General features: G+C 32.2%; 1 protein-coding gene across 3 annotated transcripts; it reads right to left on the reverse strand.

Annotated features, from left to right (window-relative positions):
- Positions 1 to 104: 104 nt before the first annotated feature.
- On the reverse strand, positions 105 to 26,596 carry LOC143229370 (stathmin-1-A-like). 3 transcript variants are annotated; one of them, XM_076461605.1, is made up of 6 exons: positions 26,454 to 26,596; positions 14,116 to 14,285; positions 12,143 to 12,334; positions 9,848 to 9,988; positions 7,131 to 7,271; positions 105 to 1,437 (listed from the first exon to the last, which is right to left on the reverse strand). In XM_076461605.1, the coding sequence occupies exons 1-6, from the start codon at positions 26,467 to 26,469 to the stop codon at positions 1,378 to 1,380; spliced, it is 720 nt and encodes a 239-aa protein (XP_076317720.1). In that variant the 5' UTR covers positions 26,470 to 26,596; the 3' UTR covers positions 105 to 1,377. The 3 variants fall into 3 exon arrangements, with proteins under 3 accessions (XP_076317720.1, XP_076317722.1, XP_076317721.1); XM_076461607.1 differs by lacking the exon at positions 9,848 to 9,988; XM_076461606.1 differs by lacking the exon at positions 7,131 to 7,271.
- Positions 26,597 to 27,953: the final 1,357 nt, after the last annotated feature.

Here is a 27,953-nt window from a genome sequence, read left to right on the forward strand (position 1 = left end):
TCTGCTTCTGAAGTTCAGAACTAAAATCTACTTTTCTTGATGATAAGAACGCGAACAGTTGTTTTAGACTTATCACTTCTTTACACTGAAGTAGAAATATCGCATTGGTGTTAAAAAGAAGCATTTTATTTTGAATTACGATACACTAATGTAGCTCAAGCTCAAGAAGCTTAGTTAATGAATATCTGTCAAACAGAGCACGTGTAAATATATGGTACACTGGGTTAACGGTTTTGACTATTCTTATCTTTTATTTATAGTTGCATTATATTTATTACATATAAGCACATCTGTGAAATAAGGTAACTCGTATTCTTAAAGACACAAGATAAAACATCTTAATATCTGTTGGAATTTCGTAGGTGGTCCATGTATGTTTATTTTCACGTGACATTAACTCATAATTTTCTGTGATTAAAATAGGGTTTCTAGTAGATTATTTTACAATTATTCTTACTTTTGAACTATAATAACTTGCTTTTACTAATATTTTATGAATTCATATTTATAAACGATTTGTAATTTAATTTAAAAATGAAATCTTCAATAGCCTTCACTCAAAATGAAGAAATAAAACAAAACATGCTTCAAATATCTCATTGGCAGCTTACTCGTGTTTAACATAAAAAATAGATATGTCGCCTTTTCAAGTTGGTGGTTTAACTGTAATTAAGCACATGTTTCAAACTTCTATAGTTTATTTAGTATGTGAAACGTGAAATAGAAAAATAGAAGAAATGCTACCACAACTAAGAGATGGTGTGGTCTGAAAGTGAACGTGAAGTTGTATAAAAGTACGTAGTTGACAAAAACAAAGACATCAACATCGTAATTTACTAAAATACCACATTTGGAAAGAGCTTGGTAATTATCACTTCAAGAAAGTAGCGTTTGCAAATATTAAATCATTACAACTAAACAGGTTATGAATATTATGAATCTTATATGTATTTTAAACATATAAAAGTATGTCATATAGCTGCCTGAGCTAAAATCCTCTAATTTACAAAAGATCATACGGTATTAAATGTATAGTACCTTATAATCCCACTTTAGGCATTTACGTTATATTCTAGATTGGTAATATAAATATATATCTTTTTTAAGTGCAAAACCTAAATAGACAATAATCAGAAACAGTGTGTGTGGGAATAAAGAATAGCTTGTGTATATAAACACAAAACACGTTTCACAAATGACAATGTTTGTAACCTAACTACACAGAACAAACCAGTGTAAATATTAAAACCTTATGCACTTTTTTCTAAGGGGTTAGGTTATGGAACTAGTGTAAAGGAGACTTCGAAAATGCTTCTACATCTAAAAACTTGCACCTTGTTTCAGAAAAGCAGAGTAGAAAGTTGGTCATTACACGCATTAACCAGACGAAACACTGTTTGTTTGTTTAGTTTGTCGCACCTCCTCAGCGTGTCGCACCTGAAAAAAATAAAAAAAATGAAATACGTGTCATATTTCTTACACATTGACAGCAGAAAAAAAATCCTCCGTTTAGGTGTAATATAAACTCTATATGCTTTGTTCATTTGTTATAAAAGCTGGATTTCTTTATACGAAATAACCATAAATACGCTTTCTAACTCAGTAAATTGAATTCTTAAATCATATCACATTCAGAATTTTGTAAATTATTTAATATACTGACTGCTTATTGTACTTAGTGCAAAAAAAGTCCACAGATACAGCTTTTGAATAGTTTAACTTTATTACATTTCGACCACTTTATTCCACTTTAGGAAACATATAGGGCGGCACAGGCCTGTGTTTTTATTTAACTTCACGAATAATTAATACTTCTTTTCTATTTCTTCCATTAATGCTGTTATCATTAAATAATATTTTAAATTTCTTACTCTTAATTGGATGTTGGCTCGTTGTGCTGTGTTCGTAAATATGTAATGGGGGATTCTTTGATCCTAATGTTTATGTTCCATTTTGTTTCGCCTATTCAAGTAGTGACGCATCGAACACATTGATATTTGAAGGTATTTCCGTCGTTTAAGTTGTCAAAATACATTTTCCTTAGTGAGCCTTTGATTTTAGTGCTCGGATTTTCAATAAAACTAATTTTACTGTTTATATTGTTTCTTTTTAAACTTATTTCCAAATGTTTACAATGTTTTTGGTTGCATACTCGTGATATGGTGAAAGATCTATTAGTACGTCTTAGTTCGTACATTTTGTTTCATGAAGTTAATGGTATTTTTCCTTTTTTTATTCTTATATTTAATTTGTTTTTTTATTAGGGATGTGACACCTGTTAATAAATGTATCAAATGTTGACTCTGGCTCATGTTACAGGTTGCTGCTACTACATGTGTTAAATGCTATGTTGTAAATGTAAGATAACGTGCCAATTTTTGGTTGAGTAGACTGAGTCAACTTTATATAGTTGTTATCATTACCAGATTTACAGAGTATTTTCTTGTTAAAACCATTGAAGTTTCTTTCTATTGTTATGTTCATGTAATTTAAAACCTGGTATCATTTTCTTCTTTATGATTTAGAGTGAGCGTTGTTTATGTGTTGTAGACATGATTTGATGGATGTTATTTTCAAATTCAAAAAGTGCGCTGTGTGGGAAGGTGTAGAGCTGTGTTAGTGACTTGACTTTATATCTTGTTGATATAAAATTTACAAATCAAGGTAACAGTAAGTTGCCCATGCTTAGGCATTCCATTTATTCATAAGTTTTGACTTGATAAATTGGACATACTGTTAGTGCAAAGTTGAATAAGATTTTCAAAATTTCCGAACTCAGGTTGTAATGTAGATTGTTGAGATTTTTTTATATCATTACTAGAGTTAAGTTTGTTGCTTCGTCTTTCAGTATCGATGTAAACATGGAGACTACAACAAAACTGTACATTTATAATAATTGAGGTTTTGAGGAACTTTTCAAAAAATCCTGTTAACCTTGTATTTATTGTCGTTATTCGATGGTTTGATCAGAAATCTGGAAATTATGCAAGCTCTTGGTTATAGCTGCCATAAGTGGAAATAATGGGCGGATGTCAGTTAGATTTTTGATTTTTCAGATTTCTAAACAAACATGGGGTGTGCGCATTGGTGACTTAAGTTTTTGTCTTCTCTGATGTCATTGTTTTTTTTTTTAACTGTAAAAGTAGACTAGTCGATTTTCTTTCAAAAACCGAGGACTAAAACCAAAGACCTTCTAAGCAAGGTTTATTCTAACAGCTTCAACGACAGAACCATCTAGAAGTATTAATGTGATTGATACGTTACCAAAATAGGCAAAACGAGACGAAACATGAGGATCGAAGAACATAACAATCCCCCATCACACATTTACGAACACAGAACAATGAAACAACATACAATTAAGAGTAAGAAATTTAAAATATAATTCAATAACAACATTAATAGAAGAAATAAAAAACTATTAATTATTCGCGAATTTAAATCAAAACACAAGCTTGTGTCACCCTATATGTCTTCTACAGTGGAACAAAATGTTCACACAGTAAACGAGAGTTATCTAATAGTTGCCATGTTGTAACAAAGTTAAACAAAACCAAACTACCTACTCAAAAGGTGTATATCTTGACTTTTATTTAATGTATGTAATGGATTTCCTCTTCTCATAATAAGTATATACAGCATATTTATGCACATAAACTATTTAGACCTACGATGACCCGAGAATGTTTATCAGCTTTGAGGAGAAAATAGATGCAGTTTGATCAACACTCGTATGTTAAGAAAAGAAAAGAAAATATAAAGACAATAAAGAAAAACTCAATTGACTTTAATTGTTACAGCTTAGTTTTTGTGTACTACAGGGTGGCCCGTAACTCTCTACCCATCCATATATCTTATGTATCCAGTGATGAGACATTTTCCTCAATATAGCAGGGGTTATTGTTCCAAATGCCGCGGTAACAGCTGCCTTCAACTCATCATTAGTATTATAACGTTGTTTAGACACAACATATGGAAGGGTAGGGACTTACGTGCTACCCTGTATATTCTAATTACAAACACATATTATGCAAAATTTACAAAATTTAATGCTGCTATAAGTTCTGGTTGATGAATATTGTAAGCTGGGCATGGCCTACTGGGTAATATATCAGGCTGTAGAACTAAAGGTAAAAGATACAAGCCATTATATGCTTTCTACACATACAGCTCTGACAGTCAATCCAGGTATTTGATTTAGAATGCCCACGTTCCAACGTGTAGCTACTGACTGTTTGATCTTCCTCTATCACCAGTTACAATTGATTATGCACGAGTTCTTGGAGCCTCTAACTTACCCGATTAACTCACATGTCGCATCAGATCTTTTCCAGGTTGAAAATACTAAATCATTTATAATTAGTACAGTGATACACGCATTCATATAACTATTTCACATATTAAACATATTGTTTGTTTCTGAATTTCGCGCAAAGCTACGCGAGGGCTATCTGGGCTAACCGCCTCTAATTTAGCAGTGTAAGACTAGAGGGAAGGCAACTAGTCATCAACATCCACCGCTAACTCTTGGGCTACTTTTTTACCAACGAATAGTGGGATTGACCGTCACATTATACAACGCCCCCACGACTGAAAGGGTGAGTATGTTTGGTGTGACGTAAATTCGAACCAGCGACCTTCAGATTACGAGTCGAGCGCTCTAACCACCTAAATATGCAGGGCCTTGAATTGAAATTGATTACTAAAATGTATACTTTTAAAATCATATCTTTTGTTATTAGACATTAAGTTCGAATTTTCACTACTTGATCCTTAGTGATTACTTCTCTGAGTTTACCATTGCAATCAATACATGTACACTTAAAAATATCATGTTTTAATCATAAATTTTTGTATGGTTAAATATGCTTTTCTCAGGACAACTTTTAGGTTAATAAGGAAATGGGGATCTTTTGAGCACAATTTCTAACGATAGTTTTTACCAACAGGTTCAAGAACAGATCAAATGTGCGATTATTATTGTCATCTCAATATTTAGTTTCTCAAGTATTTTCAGTTTTATATCCAATCTAATATTCAAGTTTTTTATTGTAACTATCTGACGAAAATTAATAAACAGTTAAGGCAATGAACTCTTTATGAACGTGTGCATGCCAGGCCTCTCGGCAGTTTTCTTTGAATGTTTTTTACGATATAATAATATACCTTGAGCCTCACGAATGGCAACTTATTATTTTTCAGTATTTCTATAGGCTACCATAACCATAGTTCAGTTTTATTTTTATTCGTTAATGTCAGAATTACTTTTACGTTATATTGACTAATCCTAAATTATTGGCTTATGGGAAAACTAATTAAATTATTTTCCATTTCTCATGTTAACGGCACCTGTTGAGTAAATAATGAAACATTTATTTTGACTTTAAGTGCGTATCTTTACAAACTCGTAGTAAACTAAATATAATATAATTAGTAAGGTTTGAAAATAATTAGCTTGTCTTGTGCTCATGGGTTCACAGAGGAAAATTATATATAAACATAACTAGTAGGCTATAGTATTTCTTTTACCTGAATATGTTGTAATGAAAATAACTCTTAACAGCCTTTTAGTAATATTAATTCAACATGTGAAGATTTTGTTCAATAAGAAGATTCACTTTCATGATAATGCAATGTCTGTGTGAAATATAAAACTTTAAAGCCAGTTGAAGAGATAAGTCCAGTCGTTTCTTCGCATTTATTTCTAATCGGAAGTTGTGCAGCTGTTAAATGCCAGAATTCATTGAAACATTCGTTAGAAAATGTTTCTTGTATACATCTACTTGTTGCAGAATTAGTCTAGTTTATCACTTTAAATTTACCATAAAAAATGAAATGAAGTAAAAGATTCTGTAGTTTATAAAACTAGCCAGCTCAATGAAGTCAATATCTTTAAAATTTTCAATTTGAAACTTTTATCATTTTTAGACAGTTAAACACTACAATGAAATTAATGGGGTTTTAAGTCATGTTCAGTTACCAACAATGTAACCTAAAATAATTTAGGTATTTGATAATGCTAGAGCTTGTGCCTGAAATAATCATTTTACATTATATACCAGATCAAATATTTAATAATTAGATAAGTATGTTACAGATTTGTTTTCAATTTTACCAAAAAGGTAAAATTGAAAGGAGAATCTGTGATGTAGAGGACCAATGTTATCTTTGGTTGGCCATACCAACTGTGGATAACAGTCTCACCTATCGTAGTACAGCTTGGACTGGTAAATCAAACAAATAAGTTAGGTATCTCAATGAGGGTTTAAGTCCCTTTTCAATCACTTCTTTTAGGACATAAATTCAAGTACAAAGCAGAAAGAAATTAAATTCATACAATTAAGGAAACAATGAACGTAAAGCTAGAAAGAGTAAAAATTCGATTAAATAGGCAAAATAATACAGGTAAATGTTTACACGCAAATTGAGGATGACAAACGAAATCGTCGGTGCTACAACTCGATTTTTAATATAGTTTTAATAATGTTCATTTCTGTGTGCTCCATTAGATTGAAACTCCACTGTAACCGTAAAAGCACGTTAAAGTCTTAGACTTACGTGTGAGAAAAGATAAGAGTTGGAAAATATTTTCATCATAGTATTAAAATAAATCATATCATAGCTTAGTCATGAAATTGAGCCTTCCCTGTGATTACAAAATATCCAAATGTCCAACAATTAATGGAACAGTCTGCCTAAATCCCTTTTACAAGTAACACCAGTGAATTTCTTCCTGTGAGAAAAATACACAACGAGCTATTCATGTTGTACCCACTACCCTTTAGCATTGCGTTTAAAAACTTTCAAACTAATTAAATTTGATTGATGTGGACGCTTTTCCAATAATCTGTTTTAAACTTGCTTCGACAAGTGCTATTAGAGGGTCCCGCTGGGATAGCGCTAAGTCTACGGATTTACAATGCTAAAATCAGGGATTCGATTCCCCTCAGTGGACACAGAAGATAGCTAGATGTGACTTTGCTATAAGAAAAACACACACACAAACATACGCTATTAAAGGATTTAGTTGTTAAAAAATAAAACCAAAAATCAAAGACAAATAAGTGTTTGATAAAAAGGAAACCGAGTAAAAATGAAAATAAATTTAAAATAAAACATAAAAATCTTACACACTCCCGCAGTTTTTGCTGCAATTCTTTACAAACTCTTTCTCTATTTTCTTGAGCAATATCCAGTTTTTTCTCAAGCCATTCCTTGAGCTGATCTATTTTTTCTTCTATTTGTTTTCGAGCTTCTGTTACGCGAATGTCCTTTTTGGAAAGGGTGCGAACTTTTATCAGTCACGACGACATTTTAACCAACACAATCTTAGAATGAACATACATGACTTAGTTTTATTATTATATCATTACTAAGTTTATACTCATTAACTTTTGAAGTATTAAACAAATTATAGAAACTCGACCTCGACTTGTGCTTGTAATAATGCATCAAAATATAGTAAACATTTTTATTTGAAACTACAAGTTCTATAAATCTCGAGTTAATGTTTTATTTACGAAATTCAATATTATTCTGAACTAGCTATGGTTTACTGATATTTCTTCTTGGTTGGTACATCTACCAGATTAAAATTTTGAAAAAAAATTCACTAGCTTGATCACTTCCTATTGTGATATAACGAATAAGTTACCAATTGTGTGATTTAGTATGATACATTTTTAAATGAAACATCAGATACAGCTGTATACGTTTTATTTAATTATAACTTCTGTTTTAGTTACTTACTAGTTGAAAATAACTTGTTTAACTAACTTTAGTAAATCGTTGCGTAGAGATTTTAGACCAGTATATAACTCATGAAGTTTACAAACTGACCACAACTTTTGCTACCAACTATATAAGCCAGTATTAATTTTCAAGATCAGTAATAATTTATCAATAGAAATTCTCAAGTAATTTGTTTCTTGTTTAGTGACAATATAAAGTTGTGTCAATTTTCAAACTGTCTAAAAAATCAGTTTCAAAACAGTAACATAATCAGCATCATTTCTGATAAAACTTCAATCATGCGCTCAATAGAAACTGCAGTAGGCAACGTGTATACGAAACTTATAATCTGTTGTGTGAACGGACACACACACACAATGAAAAAATTAAAGGGACAAGCGTTTCATAGAGACTTCGAAAATCCCAACACATGGAATTACAAAATCGATATGATCTTAGTTTGTGTGCAGATTTCATATGTTCTGTTTCGAAAAAAAGTATCAGGATGTATTACATATACTGAGATACCCTGAAAAGTTTTCTTATCTTGTTTTCCGATCTCACTGTTTACTCTTTAAATAATTACTTATATTGTGTTTATTACTCTCTACAATTGTGTTATAATACTAGGTGCTGCTGGTAGGCCAAGGTTATTAACTGAAGTGTAGTCAGAACTTTTCAAATACTATAATGCAAAAAATAAAACATGGTAATAAATGACAGCGCATATTGGTTCGTTGTAAAACTTTGTGAACACTTTATCAGATAACTGGCCTCTCTCTCTCTCTCTCTTTCTAAAATGATGGCAGATGGTCAAGTGCGCTACATGACAATTACTTTCACAGCATGACCGTCAAGAATGTTACTTTCCACAACCAGTGTACTTAGTATGGACTTTCGAATATCAACTGAAGTAATTATAAGTGCCAAAACAATAAGGAACATATTTTATGTGCCTGGCTTGCGATCAGGAAGACATGCTTCGTCTTTAAAGTTGATCAAACTTCTGATATGAACTTTTGAAGAAATCATCAGAATTAGTAAAATTTCCTTTTAACACCCCTGCTCCTTCCAAACTGGTCATGTTCACACAATGAATCGACAGGTTCATATTATTTGAGGTAGAGCTGACACGATACGTTCAGAATAACACTGTTTAATACGATTGTATGCATATTGTTCCATTTATGATGTGAAAAGGTATCAATATAAATAAAGGTTAGTGTTTTCAGAAACTAGTGGAGAACTGTTAGATATTTCTAAACTGTCCATAGAAATTCTATGTGTTTCTGAATCCAGTTTTGTGATGTTTAATTGGGCCATACATTTTCAAATGCAAGATAATGTTTCATGTCATATTATCAAAATGAATTATAACCCTAGTACTTAGTTTCTGCCGAGCCTCTCCACAACTGAAGTCTAGAACCTGCTCTACATTTCTGTCTAAAGGCTGGAACACTATTAACACTTTAAGGCTGCCTAGGCTGCAATGTGAATTGGTATGTACTCACTTACGTTGCTACAGTCCAACTTCATCTCAAACAATATCCTGTACAGCGCTTATATTGTTAAGTTATAAAACTCAGAGACCCACCCAGTCAATAACAGGGATTATATGGCCTTTTTTTTTTCTTTCTGCAAAATAAAAACTATTAATGGTGCTAGTTTGAACAAAATGACCAAGCAGCCATTAAACAACCAGAAAAAAAATCCAGGCTAGTGAACAGTATACATTTCATACGAGTAAACTTATCAGTGTTAGTGAGAGGGGTCAGTACTTGTGGCTGAGGATTTTTACTTACTTTTTCGTCAAATGTGACTTTCAGATAAGCAGATAAGCCCTAACTCTAAACAATTTAAATTTAAGAACACTGGATCCGCGGGTTGTAACTAGCAATTATCTTGTAAATGCCGATAAACTATATACGGTAAATAAACCACGGTTATCCAAAAATTAAAAATGTAAGTTCAAAATCTTGCCCCTTTAATTTTGAGAAGTATTTTAATACGTTCTGTTTTGTTTTACATAGAACAAAACGTGATAACTAAAATTATTGTTGCTATTGTTTACAAGTTACTAGCAAGTGTTACATCTTTCTCTTATGCAAATACATACATGTTTTTCTAGTTTTTCTTGAAGTACGTATATTTGGGTCTCTCGAGCTTCTATGGCATTTTCAAGTTTCTCTTGCATATTTTTCAATAATTGGTCGGTCTGTACGTCAAGAAACTCTCTCATAACTTCCACTTTTTGCATCTTTAAGCAACACGTATTCACAATAAATTATTAAACAGCCAAAACAACTGTAGACATGCAGAAAATAAGGAACTATAAAATTCATGCAGGAGAAAACTCAAATATTTCAAATTATAAACGAAATGAAAGCAAGTATAAATCAAAATAAAGCCCACATTTATTTGTTTGGAGCTAACAATACTTCCTCTTCAAATTCTACATTTGAAGTATAGGATAGATAAAAATTTGAGAGGAACTCTAATGTATAGAAACTGTTTAAATCAACAATTAAACGATATTGTTTTTTTACTAAACCAACTAAGATAAACACACATATTCAGCATACTTTTTAAGAATTTGAAAATCAGTCTTTTTTATTAATTACTTAAACTGGATATAGAAACACTCAGAAGAGTTTTTTTAAATAAAGAAATGAATCCAAATGTTTGTCAAGAACATTAGAAATGCCTTTATTTACAAACAATAAATATATATATAAACCTTTGTGATTTATATACTAAAGAAAAAATAATTACCACCTACACTGACACTAAACGTTAATGTAAAACAAGCGTCACGTCACCTGTCAAAAAAATTCCCGTAAGAAATAGGATATTTTATAAATACTAACATGGCAAAAATTATTTGATTTATCCAAAACATGGAAGAAGGCACAACTTTGATAAGGAAAAATATATATGTCGAATTATAGAGCATGTGTTTGTTGTCCTAAGACTAATCGCGACCCGCAAAACATTTGCAATAGTTTTCATTCTCTTATATTTTATCTATTCTTTCATTTATATGCACGCCACCTAACTTTTAAGTTATTACACTTTCTTGCAGGCATTACTTGTCACGCCATTAAATTTTGGTCCATCTGAAATAATTTTACACGGTCAGACAAATAAACATATGTAGATGTAACTTTATTTAATACAGCTACGGGACGCAACTTTATTTCATATAACTACACGTACATAGCTTTATTTAACATTACTAACTACACGTAAAGTAAACAATAAAGTAAAATGGTGGTGTTTATAATAACGTACATAATACGAAACAGTTGTGAGTATTGAGTGTATGACATCGTTTTGAGTTAAAACAGAGAAACTCACAAAAGCGAAAAATAAACCCGTAATGAAGAAATAAATTGCTAAAAGGTGTTTATAGCAGTCTGTGAAACGAACCGAAGCTACACTGTTGCAAAATAAAGGAAATGTAAAGTTATATTGAAGGCAAATTTAGCTGATTATGTAGAAATGTCTGAATGCGTGTTTACAAAGTGATAAGCATACGGTTTTGAAGAGAATGCGAATACGTATTTTAGAACTAAATAAATTGAGAAAGTCTATACTCTATACCAATCGCATTTATTGTGATGTTAATTTGCTTAGGATATTACATGGCGTTTAAATATTGTTTGTGTGGAATACTTTGCAAATAAAAAAAACTAAAATTGAAATCGAAGCCAGTAGTCACGTGATGACAACAATATTCTTTCGTCATGAATAATACTCCTTGCATTAAAACGTTTCACTAAGGAAAAACACGTAAGGTTATTCTGAATTGAAAAAAAAACAAAACAATATGTAAATCAAATTCCTCAGACAAAGACCTTTCTAACGATATGGAATTTCCAGTGTTTGATCAAGAAATCTGAGAAAAAATTCCATACAAACAAACTCAAGCATATTATTTATGTAGATAGATTCATTCAAAAACTTATTTTAACGAGTTACTTCATTACAGAAGGAAGGTGTTTGGATGGATATGGTAGGAACTCAGTGCTGACATCTGGGGTTTTCTTATGACATTACGTTTACTCATTAGGATTAAAAATGGGTTCCACTTTATTTTCGAAAACGAAAATATTGCGACTGGAGAGTGGATACAATTTTTTTATATAGATTCTTCATTGCGCAGTCGTCAAAGTCATTGCAGTAATATAGTCTTACAAATATGTTTACAGTTTTAAAAGAAAATATCACTTGCATTAAAACAAGATTTGAGAAACAGTTAACTTTTGAGATTCATACGTTTTAAATTAATTTGTTTAAAGTGACGAAAAATTGCAATAAATTGTATTAATCAAACATTAGACATATAGTAAATATTTTAAGATAATGAATATCTCTGAAAAAAAGTTGCAATAATTAAATGACTCCTTACGTGTTCACGGGATTTTTCTTGAATAGATTTTATGTAGGCTTCTCTGTTTTCCTTTGTTTCTTCCATCTTTTGTTCTAAATCTTTCTGGGCCTTTTCCATGAAACTTGTATTATATTCTTGTTTTTTCTGAGTAACTTCTTGCTCTTTGTTGCGCTTCTCACTTAGTTGATTCAGTTTCTGAGCTTCTAAGGTCTGAATAAAATACCAAATCCATATTCAAAAAAATTGAATTTAGATTTAGAGAAAATTTGTTGATAATTCTGCTTTTGCTTGAAACTTGTTTCGCTTTTACACGTACTAAACTCAACTAGGTATTGTTGAAAATAAATACATTGAAATGTAAGAAACTTATTTACTCTCGGTAAATAAGTCATTAACTTCTGATCAGAACAAGTCATCTAAATAGATTAAAATAAAAATTTTAATTAATATAGCTAATTTGATATATCATTCTAACTAGATGTATAGAAAGCCATACGATAAAATATAATGATTAGAATGCAAGGATTCGAAAATTTGATACCCTTACTTTTAGAGATATTTTCGACCATAATTCTAACAATATCTCACGCGGTTCGTCTAGCGCAAGATATTTAAGTCGGTTCAAAGTCCCTATACAAGCTAACAATTTGAAATAGTCCTAATAATGAATAGATAAATAAACGAAAAATGATATATATATGTATATATTTAACAAGTAAGTTAATGTCGTTAATCAAACTAATGTTAGAGAGAGAGTAGAATACAAAATATTATAGAGACTTTTATTTTATAAATTCCACTCAGATTATCGTTTTCTTGTCTTATGGCTTGAATATTTTCAAAATTGTTATTTACACTTATCGGAGCACGATTACGTTAAGGTACTCCACCTGTAAACCACAGGTCGATGGTTCGAATCCCCATCCAACTAAACCTACTTACCCCTTTCCGCAGTGTGGGCGTTATAATGTTACGGTCAATCCCACTATTTGTTGGTAAACGAATATACCACAAGTTAGTAATGGGTTATGATAAATAGCTGCTTTATCTCTAGTCTTTCACTGCTAAATTACGAACAGCTAGTGGACTTAAGTTTTATGTATTTTTCATATTTTTTTCTACGTGATACGGTCTTTTACTGCAATTAATTAGAATGAGCAACACATTTAACGTTTAACAAAACTAAGAATCTAAATCTTTTGTGTTTTTCGCTATTTAAAATGTTATTCATTCAAGAAATTACCAAATCAAACTGAGTAAATTTTAAGCAATTCAGCTATAGAAATGAATATATTCGAAAAGAATTACACCATTCAGAGAAGCCCAGCATGGTCAGGTGAGTTAAGGCGTTCGATGCGTAATCTGAGGATTGCGGGTTCGAATCCGCCGCCGCACCAAACATGCTCGCCCTTTCAGCCGTGGGGGCGTTATAATGTGACGGTTAATACCATTATTCGTTAGTAAAATGTAGCCCAAGAGTTGGCGGTGGGTGTTAATGACTAGCTGCCTTCCCTCTAGTCTTACACTGCTAAAGTAGGGACAGCTAGCGCAGATAACCCTTGTGTAGCTTTAAAATAAAAAAAAAAACATTCAGAGAAACAAACTTTAGGGTTTTTCATAGCTAGAAAAGTACAATAGAAGAAAATATATTCTTATTAGCAAAATTATGTAAAAATAATTAATTAAATGCTAATTTAAATATTTTTCAAACCTTCAAATTTACAAGACTCAGATTCATGGTTAAAGAGCTCTGAGTGTAATTTTAAAACATATTTTGTGAAAGCATATTTAATTTCTAATCATATGTCACTATAAAACTTGTAAGCATTCATTCTGATGTCACCTTTGCATATATGGTTTAGTTTAACAGTTTTGTTAAAATCAGCCTATTTTAAAACAACTGTTATGAGCTACACAAAAGTTCCATTACAGATTCTTAACAGAAACATAATAACTTGCCACAACTTTAAGTTCTATTTGTATACACTGACCTGACGTCTTTCTTCTGCAGCTTTAAGTTTGTTCTCAATATCTTCTGCTGATAAGTTACTTTTAGGTGGAGAGGAGGCAAGCTTTGGAGGTGGAGTAATGTCAGAAGGTTCAGCAAGAACAAGTTCATACTTGAGTCCTCCTTTTGATTCTTCAGTAGCACGAACAGTTGCTGAAAAATATCAGTTGGTTTTAATCCTGCTTTAAAGGCAGTTAAAACTTCATCGGACTATACTGTATGAATATTGGTATTCAAATGTAATTTTTGTGATTGACATTACAAGTGTGTAATATAGAATTAAGATATGTCACATATTTTTAACCCAGATTTCGTTTGTTTTTTTTTTATTTTCTAGCCTCCTTCACAATAATTGTATCAGGTTTTAGAGTAACATCGGTCAGTTGCTATATAAAGATGTAGATTAATATTTTTGGTAATTGTATTATTCAGACATGTTGTTTCCTACCTGCTTTCTTTAGCTTTCTTTTACTGTAAAAGTACTTTTAAAGTTTACCTAACTGCTTAAGTTTTCCTGTGTAAAAATATATATTGTTTAAAAAGTAGAGCATTGGTCAAGATAAGAAATATTGAAATCTAGGATTCTTGCGTTATACGTTCTCTGACTTGTTGCTGAGCCACGGAAGGTGTAAAGCTTTTTCTATCGGAATGACCAAGAGTAACATGGGTAGAGCGGCCACTGCTGATAGGGATGGCATTATAAAATTCTGTAAGATTCGCTCTTTCAATCTCTCTCTCCAGAAAAGTGAAAGTAAAGAAGAGTGTAATAATGTGAACCACGCTATATCTGATAATCCAATGCCTAGCAGCCCTTCATCTGATACTCGGTCTCATCGGGCCAAGTGGGATAATAAGACAAACCCTACTTTTATCAACAAAATAAAGTTCTGTTTCTCAAATGAGTAGAGTTTATGTTCTAAGACTAAAAAATAAAATTCTGATAGAAATTAATAAGAATCCGATAACCCTATTCATTTCTATGAAGACTTCTTGAACCTACGTTTTCTCTATAATTATGAAAGTAAAATAAAATTAGAGAATTTTTCAAGAGCCTCTAATAAACTCTTAGGGACGTTTATATTTAACGATTCAGTAAATACGCTGTCTTTTATCTGTAGCTTTGTAAACTTTAACTGTTTTAATGTTGATTAAAAACTATAAAACACAGTAAAACATTGTCTTTCTCACAATTAAGATAATTCAGTTTCATTCCACAATATATTTTCAGCCCGAACCTTCTTGCGTGTCCTACTCGACTACTGATATGGAAATCAGGACACCTGAGAATACAATACTAACACCCATTAAAAGACGTATTTCTTTCATTTAAAAAAAACGACGACTACATAAAGTTCAGTTTTGTCATCTTAGAATGTGGAATATTGGATCATTCATCCTGTATGCCATCTTATGTCCATGCAGGTAAATGGCATTAATATTCGTGTATAATTGTGAGAAACTAATCAGAAGAAAGACACATAACAAGCCAGAACTATCCAAAGCTTTGTCCGACACTATGAACTGAACAGCAGAACTGGCCATGATATTTATAGCTCGTCCACTGCTGAAAGCGCGAAGCGTCTTCAGTGATGTCCAATCTCGAACCCTAGACCTTCGGCCCGCAAAGCAATATGCTATCCATGAAATAGTTCTGAGCCCTTTTAAAATTTGAAACATAAGAACAATAACTTTAGAATGAAATGCAGTTTTTCAACATTTATGTTTGTTTTGAGACTATCTACGCTCTGACCCCCAGAGAGAAATCAAACCTCATATTTTAGCACTGCAAATCTATGTACATTTTACTAGTTGACATTTTAACCATCTGCGTAAGAAATAGTTAAATGCCCCATCAGTTACATTAGTTATTTCCGTATATCAGTACACACATGCGGCTTTAGATGGACAGTCAAAATGTTAAAAAAATTAATAACAACTCAAATTCACTTGTTCATGTGATAACGGACAAAAAGTTTGAATGAAATTTTGTTTTAATAACTGAGCCACTTTCATTAAACAATTTTCGTCCCCCATTGACACAGCGGTATGTCTGCGGACTTACAACAATAGAATCCGGATTTCTATACCCTTGGTGGGTGGACCACAGATAGTCCATTGTATTTAATTACAAACAAACAAAATTAAACATTTTTTGTTGTCCACTAAGGTTCAAACAACAAGATTTATGTTATTTAATTGTAACTATTATGGATATGTTATTTGTAAAGCAGAAAGTCAAATAATGGTCCTTCTGTGCTGTGCCCACAACAGGGATCAAAACCCTGTTTTTAGCATTGCAAGTATGCAGCTTTACCACTTAGTTACTGGGGGTGGGTATATAAAATATAGAAAACACAATTCATTGTAGTGACCCGGCATGGCCAGGTGGTTAAGGCACTCGGTTCATAATCTGAGGGTCGCGGGTTCGAATCCCTGTCACACCAAACATGTTTGCCCCTTCAACCGTTGGTAAAAGAGTAGCTAAATAGTTGGTGATGGGTGGTGATGACTAGCTGTCTTCCATTTAGTCTTATAGTGCTAAATTAGGAACGGCTAGCGCAAATATCCCTCGCATAGCTGTGAGCGAAATTCAAGTCAATCTTACAACAAGGTGTTCCAACATGGAACTAACAATGGGACAACATTCTGTTTACTGACATCGAAAACGTAATTAGAAATCCTTAACTTATAATCGAAAACTAGTTCTAATACCTCCTTAAATAAATCAAGTTTTCGTTGCAGGTAAAAACAAAAAGTATTCGCTCTCTTAGTTTGACTAAAAGTTGATTTTAAAATCATTACTCTCAGATGTCTAGCTTAAGATGAATTCCATCAGATGTACCTTTGAAACCTGACACAATTGATATCTCTAGCATTAAACAGTCAGGATATAGTTGGTATAATTATAGTTTATCTTCCTCATATATGACAATGGTTCATTGTACATCCACAGCCCGAACGACCGTCGGAGACAAATATTTCATTTAGTACACCTGTTTTGGAAAAATGTCATATTTTTTTTACTTTACTTTTTCCCGTCCAACCAGATATTCTAGTTTTCAAAGATTCGGTCAATCTTCCTACGATTTATGTAAATAAATGAGGAAATACATGCATTGTATCTCACTTTTAGTAACTTTATTTTTTTTACTTATATAATTTAACATGTTTCTAATCAGATAAGCATATACAGTCATGTGAAAAAGGTTGGACACCCTATGAAAGCCTGTGTACTTTTGTAACATTTTTGGACATATATATATATATTTAATCTCAATTTTAACAATACTAAGAGATTATAGGAATATAACTAAACAATTAAAACTGAAGAAAAGACTTTTCAAGATCTTCTGTAAAAGTAATTCTACAAAAATGCATATTTTAGCCGAGGAAAAAGTTAAGACACCCTACTCCCTAATAGCTAGTGTTACCCCTTTGACTGAAATAACTGCAGTGAGACGCTTCTTGTAGCCATATACCAGTCTCTGACATCGGTCTGAAGTAAGTTTGCCCCACTCCTCAATGCAGAATTCTTTCATCTGTGAGATGTTTGGGGTTTCTTGCATGTACAGCCCGTTTCAAGTCACCCAACAGCATCTCAATGGGATTAAGATCTGGGCTTTTACTCGGCCATTTCAGGACTCTCCATTTTTTAGTTTTCAGCTAGTCCTTGGCGGATTTACTGGTATGTTTTGGGTCATTGTCGTGTTGCAGTATCCAGTTCCGCTTCAGCTTTAATTTTCGTACAAATTGTCTCGCATAATCCTCAAGCACCCTTTGATACACAGTAGAATTCATGGTGGATTCTATGATTGTGAGCTGTCCAGGTCCTGCTGCAGCAAAGCAGCTCCAAACCATGACACTTCCACCTCGTTGCTTCACAGTTAGTATGAGGTTCTTTTCCTGGAATGCTGTATTTGGTTTACGCCAAACATGTTCTCTGTTCTGGTGTCCAAATAATTCAATTTTGGACTCATCTGTCCAAAGAACATTATTCCAGAAGTCCTGCTCTTTGTCTATATTCTCTCTGGCAAACTTCAGTCTGGCCTTGATGTTTCTCTTAGAAAGCAAAGGTTTCCTCCTTCGTACCTCCCATACAAGTTAAACTTGTACAGTCTCTTTCTGATTGTAGAGGCATGCACTTTCACATCAACAGTAGTCAGAACATGCTGTAGGTCCCGTGATGACATCTTAGGGTGTTTGGAGACCTCTTTTAGCATCTTGCGGTCTGTTCTCGGAATGATCTTGCTTGGACGACCAGACCTGGGCATGTTGGCAGTTGTTTTGAAAGCCCTCCACTTGTTGACTATTTTCCGGTCGGTGGAATGGCTGATTTCAAAATATTTTGGGATCTTTTTAAATCCCTTACCAGACTCATAATCTGCTACAATCGTTTTTCTGAAGGCCTCAGATAGCTCTTTTGCTCTCACCATGGTGCTCACTCTCACTTGAACAGTCAGGAGCACACCAAACTAAATGTCTGAGGTTTAAATAGGGCAAGCCTCATTCAAAATGATGAGTAACGATCTTCTAATCATGTGCACCTGGTGTGATACACCTGTGTGTGAGTTAAGAGCCATTTTAAGTGGGAATAAATGTGGGGGTGTCCTAACTATTTCCTCAGTTAGAATATGCAATTTTGTAGAATTACATTTACAGAAGATCTTAAAAAGTCTTTTCTTCAGTTTTAATTATTTAGTTATATTCCTATAATCTCTCAGTGTTGTTAAACTTGAGATTAAATATCTGTATATCCAAAAATGTTACAAAAATACACAGGCTTTCATAGGGTGTCCTAACTTTTTCACATGACTGTATGAGAATATTCAATATTCTCCAAATGCATCTCAGGTTACAATGGTAGCAGGCTTAAGAGTTCTTGATTTTTGTATAGGCATAATAAGGTAATATGTTTCAGGCATACACATGCAATAATAGTGGTTAAACATTATCCAGAAAAGCTCAAAATTTGCATAGGAACCATGGTAATCACCTAATATTGATTGTATAAATTAATACATAACATTAAGTTCTATTAAGAGTAAACTAACTTCATACTTCCTGCGCACAACATAAAGAATAATTCTGAGAAAATCTAACAGCAAGCTGGCAGGTAAGACATAGTGTATTCTATATACAGTCCAATATAATAAATACTGCATATAAAATGCTGCCATGTCAATAAGCATACAGAACAAGTTAAGATGATTTATTGACTTCTTGTTATGGGCAATGTATACACCAATAACTGAAACTTACACCATGTTTTACATATGTCGTGAATGTTTTAATCTTAGCTTATTATTTTCTCTCTTTTTTCAGTAAAATTAAGGAAACAAGATTTACAGATGAAATATGTTAGTCATGTTTATTTATAAATATTCCTCAATTAATAATATTACAGACCATTAAACACTACATTTTTAGTCATATGTGATTAAATAATTTGATACATATGCATAAAAACTGTAGATTGTGAATCCTTTATCCGTTTACTTAGCATAAAAGCGCCTTTGTAATTATTGAGTAGAACGTGCAACGTAGAAATAATCATCTGCTAAAGTCGATATCAGTTAAGCACCATATTAATGCTAAAGTCGATGTCAGTTAAGGACCATACTAAAATCGAAAATCGGTTTCACTGTCATTCTTTCTATGAAAAGAATCTGAAATCTCAAATTAAGTATACATTTGCATTATCTGGTTTTATTATCAACTTTGAACATAAGTTATATGAATTAATAATTTATAATAAGAGAAACTTGTTACTCCTAGTGTATTTCTTCGTTGAGATGAAGAGGGTTGAGAAAAAAACCTCCATTTGAAGAATGTTCCATCCTCTCCTTACAGAGCGAGAAAATGAGCATAGACCCTACTGCATAGCCAATTATTTCTGCTCAATATGCGTAACAGTGCTTGCTTATAGTTGTTCCTTAAACTAAAACGGAACAAATGAGGTACTATTTACTATAAGAACAGATGTGCGATTGGCAGGGAAATTTGAAAACCTTGTCTCTTTGTATAATTTAAAATGTTATTAGTCAAGGAGTTCCTAGGGGCTTAACAGACATTCTGTTTGTGTCATGAGACAGATCTACTGGATATACTATAGACCACAACCATCTTGGCAACCATCTGAAACACATCGTACACTTGGCGGTTGGCCTTGCCTATCTGTTATTATCGCTGAATCTGATCTAATGTGTTGATTCAACATTGGCAATCGAACGAGGTTTACGTTTCTTTGGAATGTATTTCCAGACAAAATAAATGGTCCAGTTAATCACGTTTAACTGTGAAGAGAATCAATTTGGAGAAATTATTTGAGACGACTTACGATGTCAGTGATTGAAATCTAGTCTAAAAAATATGACACAATATTTTCCAGCTCTAATTCGTACAAATTAAATTGAAGCATAGCTATTAACGATTCGTGGATAAAACTCAATAGAATAAAAAATAGATAAAACAACAATTTATATACACACAGTAATGTCTAACTTTTAAACTGAAAATTTATTGTTTTATTTATTTATATATTTATTTTCAGGCGCAAATCGCCTAGCTGCTTTGCACCATGAAACGCCAAATCAATCAACCATTTATTTTCAACATATCAGGAAACCAGCATTAAATGTTTGTTTATTTGTTTTTTAAAGAGAAAACATAATTGAATTATATGGCTAATAGTCTTGTTGTTGTTTTTTTCAAATGAAATTATTAAACCGAATTTTGCACTAGTTAAAGAAAGAATGCGTCACAGTCAAGCACACAGCGCAGCTTGGGTGTTACAGTGAATATCACAAAATACTGCAGTTGCTTATCGATCTTGGTGACTCATTTCCATGTAAGTTTATGTGGTTCTGGAACGAGTTTAGCCAGATGCAATGCTCTAGGAAGAAAGCGATCAATAAGTCGGAAACCCTAACATGCCACGTGGAAAACTGAGAATATGGCACTGAAGCAAACCCAAAGTGTGCGCTTTAGTCAACTTGACGCCACCATCCAGACGTGTATATATACGCTGAACATTTCATGTTAGCTATAGTTCGCTTCTTGTAGCGAAGAAGTCTGATGCATAATGAATCAATTCCGTTCAGAAATTTAATATGACATATCAATATGACAGAAAAGAAATAACTTCTTTAAAACTTGTCATGTATTCAAAATCTGTCCTTTGTTCATAGCATAAGTATGTGTGTGTGCGTACATGTATTAACTAAGAATCAATGTCATTGCGATATAACAACTTATAAAACTTTCCATTTCAGTAGAATCAAACTCAACCTTCGTGTCAACCTTTATTTTTGTTTAAAGTATTTGTATGTCTGTGGTGTTAAAGAACATGAATATTAAACTAATTTATTTCCTTGCATACTATGACGCTGTTGATATACGTTTTAAAAACCAGACGAAAGCGTTTTCTATAACGAATATAAAAAGAAGTCATTAATTTAATTATGTATAACAGTTATAATATATAGATAAACAAACTGATAAAAAATAGAATACAAAAACTATCCTCTTCAAACGAACGATACTACCAGCACCATAAAATTTTAAAATGCAACAAGCACAGTACAAAAATAATCTAAACTAGTTGTAGATTATGCTGCGAAAAGATATAACCTTAAAGACATATGGCTATGGTTATAGTATCCAAATAGATTTCTGGGTATCGCGTTTCATCATCGGTTATTAAAAGCAATTACAAATTGAAAGCTTTCAAAATACATTCACTAGTCTTCTTTAATTTGAAAACAAGGCACTACTCGGAAACTACGAAACATTAAAAAGAATTAATTAATAATTCAAATTAATTGTTTGTTTTTTTAATTTCGCGCAAAGCTACTCAACGGCTATCTGCGCTAGCCATCCCTAATTTAGCATGAAAGACTAGAGGGAAGGCAGGTGGTCATCACCCTCCACCACCCACTTTTGGGCTACACTTTTACTAACGAATAGTGGGATTGACCGTCACATTATATATAACGCTCCCACGACTGAAAGAGCGAGCATGTTTGGTGCGACGGGGATTCGAACCCGCGACCCTCATATTACGAGTCGAACGCCTTAACCCACCTGGCCATGCTGGGCTTTTTAGTTATGTTCATATTATTATCAATCATATATCGCGCAAAGAAATTATGTATTGCATTCTAGACATATAAAAACAAGTTAACTTTAACTTGTTTATACAACAATTTAATCATCGTTATTTTTCTAACTGTTCCATTAGCTACTGGCGTTTAAACAGTATTATAGACACACTAATCTCTTGGGGATTTTTTTCTTTGTTCAGCTTTTTAATTTGTATTATTTAATACGAAGAAAGTGTGAAATTGTCGTATTTTTCTAATAGGTGAAAATAACCTGGATTTTCACTTCAAATTGAACCTTTAAAGATATGTTTCTCGAAATTTTAAACTACTCTATTAAACTGTAAATTTACCATAGCTTTAAAGCTAGATTTTAAAAACAATGCTTATGTCGGGTTTTAAGCTATTAAAGTTAAATCAAATTGCATTTGCATTAAAAATAATCACTATAATTAACAAACTGAATGAATACTTTTTTTTTTTTTTACATGGCTGCTTTCACACTTTAAATAAAGTCAATAATTTGTCTACAGTTTTAAAATATTTAAAAAATGTTACGGCTCTACATATTTAATTAAGTCTAATCCTTAAGACTCAGGGAGAAATCTTAAGGCTTGTAACGCTAAAATCGGATAGCCCACAATATAGCTTTGCGCTGCGCAACAAACCAACACACAAAGACAAACTTTAAGTTTCATCAACGAAGTGATTATAAAAACAAACAAAGAAAATAAAAATGTAACTAAAAATAAAAACTCTTAATGTTACTTTACTTCAAAACAATTAAGATATAATGAAACCATAAATGATTTAATATATTTTCAATGCTAAAGAACAACTTTCTACAATTATAAAATGATATTATAAAAAACTGTTTTTCTTACCATTTATAGTTTCAAAAATAAGTCTAGAATTCCCCGTAGTCTTAATACAGAAATACTGTTTCAGAATGAACAGTTGTGTACGTACCAGAAAATTTAACAAATAGTTTACTCACACCATTCATAAAATAGGCCTTTAGAAAAGGCAGAAGTTTGAATAAGATTGATTTGAATATTCAGGAAATGTTATTTGCATTTTCTTCTTTAATCTTTAAATTAGACTGCACGCACATTGTTAACTTCTTAATGCAACGATGACATACTTTACAAAAATCATTTAGAATATTCTAAAATCCAAATACTTCTCAATAATATGCTGTAAGATAACAGAGAAGGCTTGAAAGTCAAACTTGGCAGTTAAAACAAAACAAAGCGTACGAACAACAAAACCGGGTGTGGCACAGCAGTTAGCCTGTCTAGACTGTGAATCTGGAAGATTAATGGTTAGCGTCGCACTTTGGTGCTGTGAGTGTGTCATAAGAGTGTTATAAAATACCAAGAGTTGACGGTGGTTACGGATAACTAGCTTGTCTATTAGTTTAAAATTAGGGATTACTATGCGCAGAAACAGCCTTCTATAACTATGCGCGAAATTCCCAAACAATTTTCTCTTATACTTCATCGCCAGGTTACATCTTTTCTACTTACATATCTGTACCTACATATCTGTTCCTTACCGAGCTGATGACAAAAACAATGGTAACTATAGTGTTCGACAATCACCTGGAATTATATACAGTAGAATTAACTTAGTTTCGCTGAATGTACTTTTCAACACAGACATTAAAAAAAGGCAGCTGATAAGTATAAAAAACAACACATTGCACATTGAATTACAGTATCTTGTTAAAATAGGGTAATGATAACGCATGTATTTTGTTAATATTTTTCCCACTTTGTTTTCTCTTAGGGTTTCTAGTTTTATAATAATATTTATACCCTAAGAAATAAGTTACAGTTGTTTTAGGAACAACGATCTCTCCTACAAAATGTATAGATATCTTGTGTATCTACTAATGACTTTCTCTCCTTGCCTCTATTTCCTCAGTATTGCAAGCTCGTGAACAGAAATACGGTGCGTGTAAGGTTTTTTCTAGACCCAGATCTTTACCATTTAGACATCTGTGACAAAACGTTTGCGAAAAAGAATTTTGAACATTCTAATTAAGGAAAAGACGGGAGTTTATAGGTGGACAAATATAGTGCTATCATAACGCTCAAGTTGTTTGTTTCTTAGAGCAAAGCTGCGCATTATAAAACCTTAAGTTCACCGCAGAGCAACTAGAGAGCACAAGGTTGGGTTTTTGTTTCGTCGAACCAGCTATCCCAGTAAACATTTCGATGCAACATGCCTCAGCAGAAACGAACGTACGTGCATGACGTAATATGCTGCTGTAAGGCACGCCTGTTGGCAGGCCAGACATACAAAGAAGGCAAAAAAAACATTACTGTCTGGGATGATTCATGTGTAGTTCAGCCAAGACAAGAAGAGGAAATTCGTGGTTTATAAAACTGAATACTTTATAATTTATAACAGCTGCAAAAATAATGTGAAGGACAAGGTTACATTGTTTATTACACTGAAACAAAATTTTAAAACATTCACTTCTCACATAGTTTCTTAATACAAGCTAGAAAAAAGATCTATTTCTAATAGCACAGGATGTAATTAAGCATATTTTGCACCTTCAACTGGTAAACATTCGTTCATATTGCTTGTTTTTCATGATTATAATATTTGTGTGATTTGTTTTGTTTTTGTTTTTTGGCTTATTTCTGTACATTCTGTAATTTTATGTATAGATAACAAAAACAAAAAACTGATGTGAGAATACAAATTCCTTTCATTGTACATAAGAAATGTAGGCATCTATAGTACACTAAGTTTATATAACGTCTAAAATTAGTCATACCTTAAAATTATGGCCTACGATTTGGTTTGCTGTTTATTAAGCACAAGACTTCACAATGGGCTAGCTGTGTTCTGCTTACTAAGAGTATCCAAACCCGAATTTTAGCGTTGTAAGTCTTTAGTCTTGTGGTGAGCCATTATGGACGCACATAGTTTAAATTGTTTGAATTAAGAAACATAACAAATAGAAGTAGGTTAACAAAAATATAGTCACGGTTCAAAGATGAGATGAGAAGGAGGTTAAAAATTCTACAGGCAGTAAACATATTTATTAACTTGCTAATTCACGCTTGAGAAACATAACTTTTTGTTCACTTTTATTACTCACAAAGCTTTGCTAACTTTATTACTAACATATTATAAGATAATTATTAGAAGTATTAAGTATAAGCTACAAGTAAATAATTGCCCGTTTATTAATTAACACCCTGTTAACGTATTTGTTTTTTAATTATTTACCCAAAGAGTCGATAAGAACTTAGGAACTATTTTTTGTTGGATTTCTTTTTTCGTCAATCAAACTAGTACCTAACTATTTTAATGTGCATTTATGATGTCTTTTACCTTTATATGGCAAATTTTATTTAAATATATTTAATATTGAAAGCTAGTGTTATCTAAAACCTTTATTCCAGCATTATAATCTTCTAGAAAAGAATAAAAAATCTTTTCCGGCCAGTTGCATACATTATACACACTCAGCTAACCGAAACAAATTATAATTTTTCAGTGACTACTGACCACTTCAAGGTGTAGTATGAACAAAGTCAGTAGATGTTTACAAGCAGAGCTTAGATTTCTTGAAAAAAAAATTAGAATGTATTAATGATATAAGGAACAACCGATTGCCAACTTATTAGCCCAAAGAAAAAAACTGACTTTACATTTGTATGTGAAAATCAATAAATTACAGCTTTTCTAAGTCCAGTTTAACAAAATTTTTTAAATTTCAATATATCTGAAAACCAAGGATTAAAGCTCCAAATTTAAGATAATATCAAAGTGTATTAATAATACAGAAAACAACTATCTGTATACTAACTAGCCCATAGAAAGAAACTGACTTTACATTTGTATGTGAAAATCAATAAATTCCAGTTCTACTAAATGTAGTTTAACAAAATATTTCAATTTCTCTGCCAACGAAGGAATTGAACCTTTAAATTTAGGTTTTACGAAATTTTATATGAAATAACTTCAGATATAATACTACATACACATTAATAAAGAATCTTAAAATGTTTTCGCCCAGACACAATAGTTTATCTAATCGCTTCATGTTCTGTTCTAAGAGTAGAGAATAAGCAGAGAAAACATATTTCCTCTGCACTAATTGTTCACTAAACTGTTTCAGCTACAAAAAAAAAAAAAAAATCTAAAGAAGTTTATTTTTATGAATTATGAAAATTAAATAATGGACAATACTTACAGTCTGAATCAGACATGTCGTCAGTTGCCTTTCTCAGTCTGTCGCTGCAAATACGACACGCTAGTATCACCCTCGATCTCTGCAGTAACTGTATTCCTAAAAGACATTTTATACAACTGGAAACCAGAAGGTGGCAGCACAAACTAAATAACGTAAGCAGAGCCAAAAAACAAACTAGTGTATACGTAGGGTAAGCACTGCAATAAATATTATTTGGTATAAACAATAAAAAGAGAGTTACTGTGTCATTCCTTCTCATTTATAGGAAATAAAGCGACTTTAATAGTTTGTTTAATGATATTTCTTATTATTTATAGCAATAACTAAGAATTTTGGGTCTATATTAGTACAGAAAAACATTCCTAGCATTGTAAGTTTTTTTGTTTGTCTTTGTTTAACGTTTCTTTAAAATGTACTTGGAAATGTAAACGGAAATTCTAAGCAATATATAATCATCCTTTGGGACTAATATGCTCACATAAATACTCTGAACATTAACATAATGCTAAGATAATAACTTAGGGCACGCATTGAGCAAAAAATTGGATATTATTTTATGCTGAATATTATAATACAAATTATATGTACTTTGTGCACTGCATTTGATAACTAGTAACTTTAGTGTTTTCGAATTTTTGAGCAAAGCTACACAAAGGTTTTTCTGCGATTATATAGCAATCCCTAATTTTAAACTAATAGATTAGAATAAAGGTAGCTAGTTAACAGCGTCCAACGCCAACTCTTTAGTTCCTATTTTCTGACGTTCATGGTGTACTTTTTTTAGGATATCCATAGTCTTAAAGAGTTAAATGCGTTTTTCACAATAGCAGTCCGTGAAACTTTATCTTCCAGGTTCACAGTCTGACTGTGTTAACCGCTAAACTATGCTTGGCTCCAATTTATCACAATTCTTTTCCCTTAAAGACATTACTTGATGTCGTAGCAAAAGCAACGCGTTTACGTAAAAGTATTGGTTTGGCAACAACAAGAAAAAAGTAAGTTTCACTCCACATAAAAATCAAATACAGATAACATCAATAGTAGTAGTTTGACAACAACAAAAAGTAATTTTTACTCCGTATAAATGGAGTACCGTTAACAATATAAGTAGTAATCTGACAGCAACATAAAATAAGTAATTTTAACTCCATATAAAAATTAAGTACAAATAATATTAAATTCAGATCAACGGTCTGAATTTTGGCAAAGTTACACGAGGGCTATTTGTGCTAGCCGTTCCTAATTAAGGAGTGAATAACTAGAGAGAAAGCAACTAGTCATCACCACCCACTGCCAACTCTTGGGCTACTTTTTTACCAACGGAGAATGAGATTGACCGTAACATATAACGCCCCCACGACTGAAAGGGCGAGCACGTGGGGGGAACGGAGATTCTAACCCACAATCATCAGATTGTGAGTCAAGCGTTCTCACCACCTGGTCAAGCCAAATACATATTGGTAAAATTAAAGTTTTGACAAAAAACTCGTGTTTTTATGC

Source organism: Tachypleus tridentatus, chromosome 10 (assembly GCF_004210375.1).
Source record: "Tachypleus tridentatus isolate NWPU-2018 chromosome 10, ASM421037v1, whole genome shotgun sequence".
NCBI classification, from domain to species: domain Eukaryota; kingdom Metazoa; phylum Arthropoda; class Merostomata; order Xiphosura; family Limulidae; genus Tachypleus; species Tachypleus tridentatus.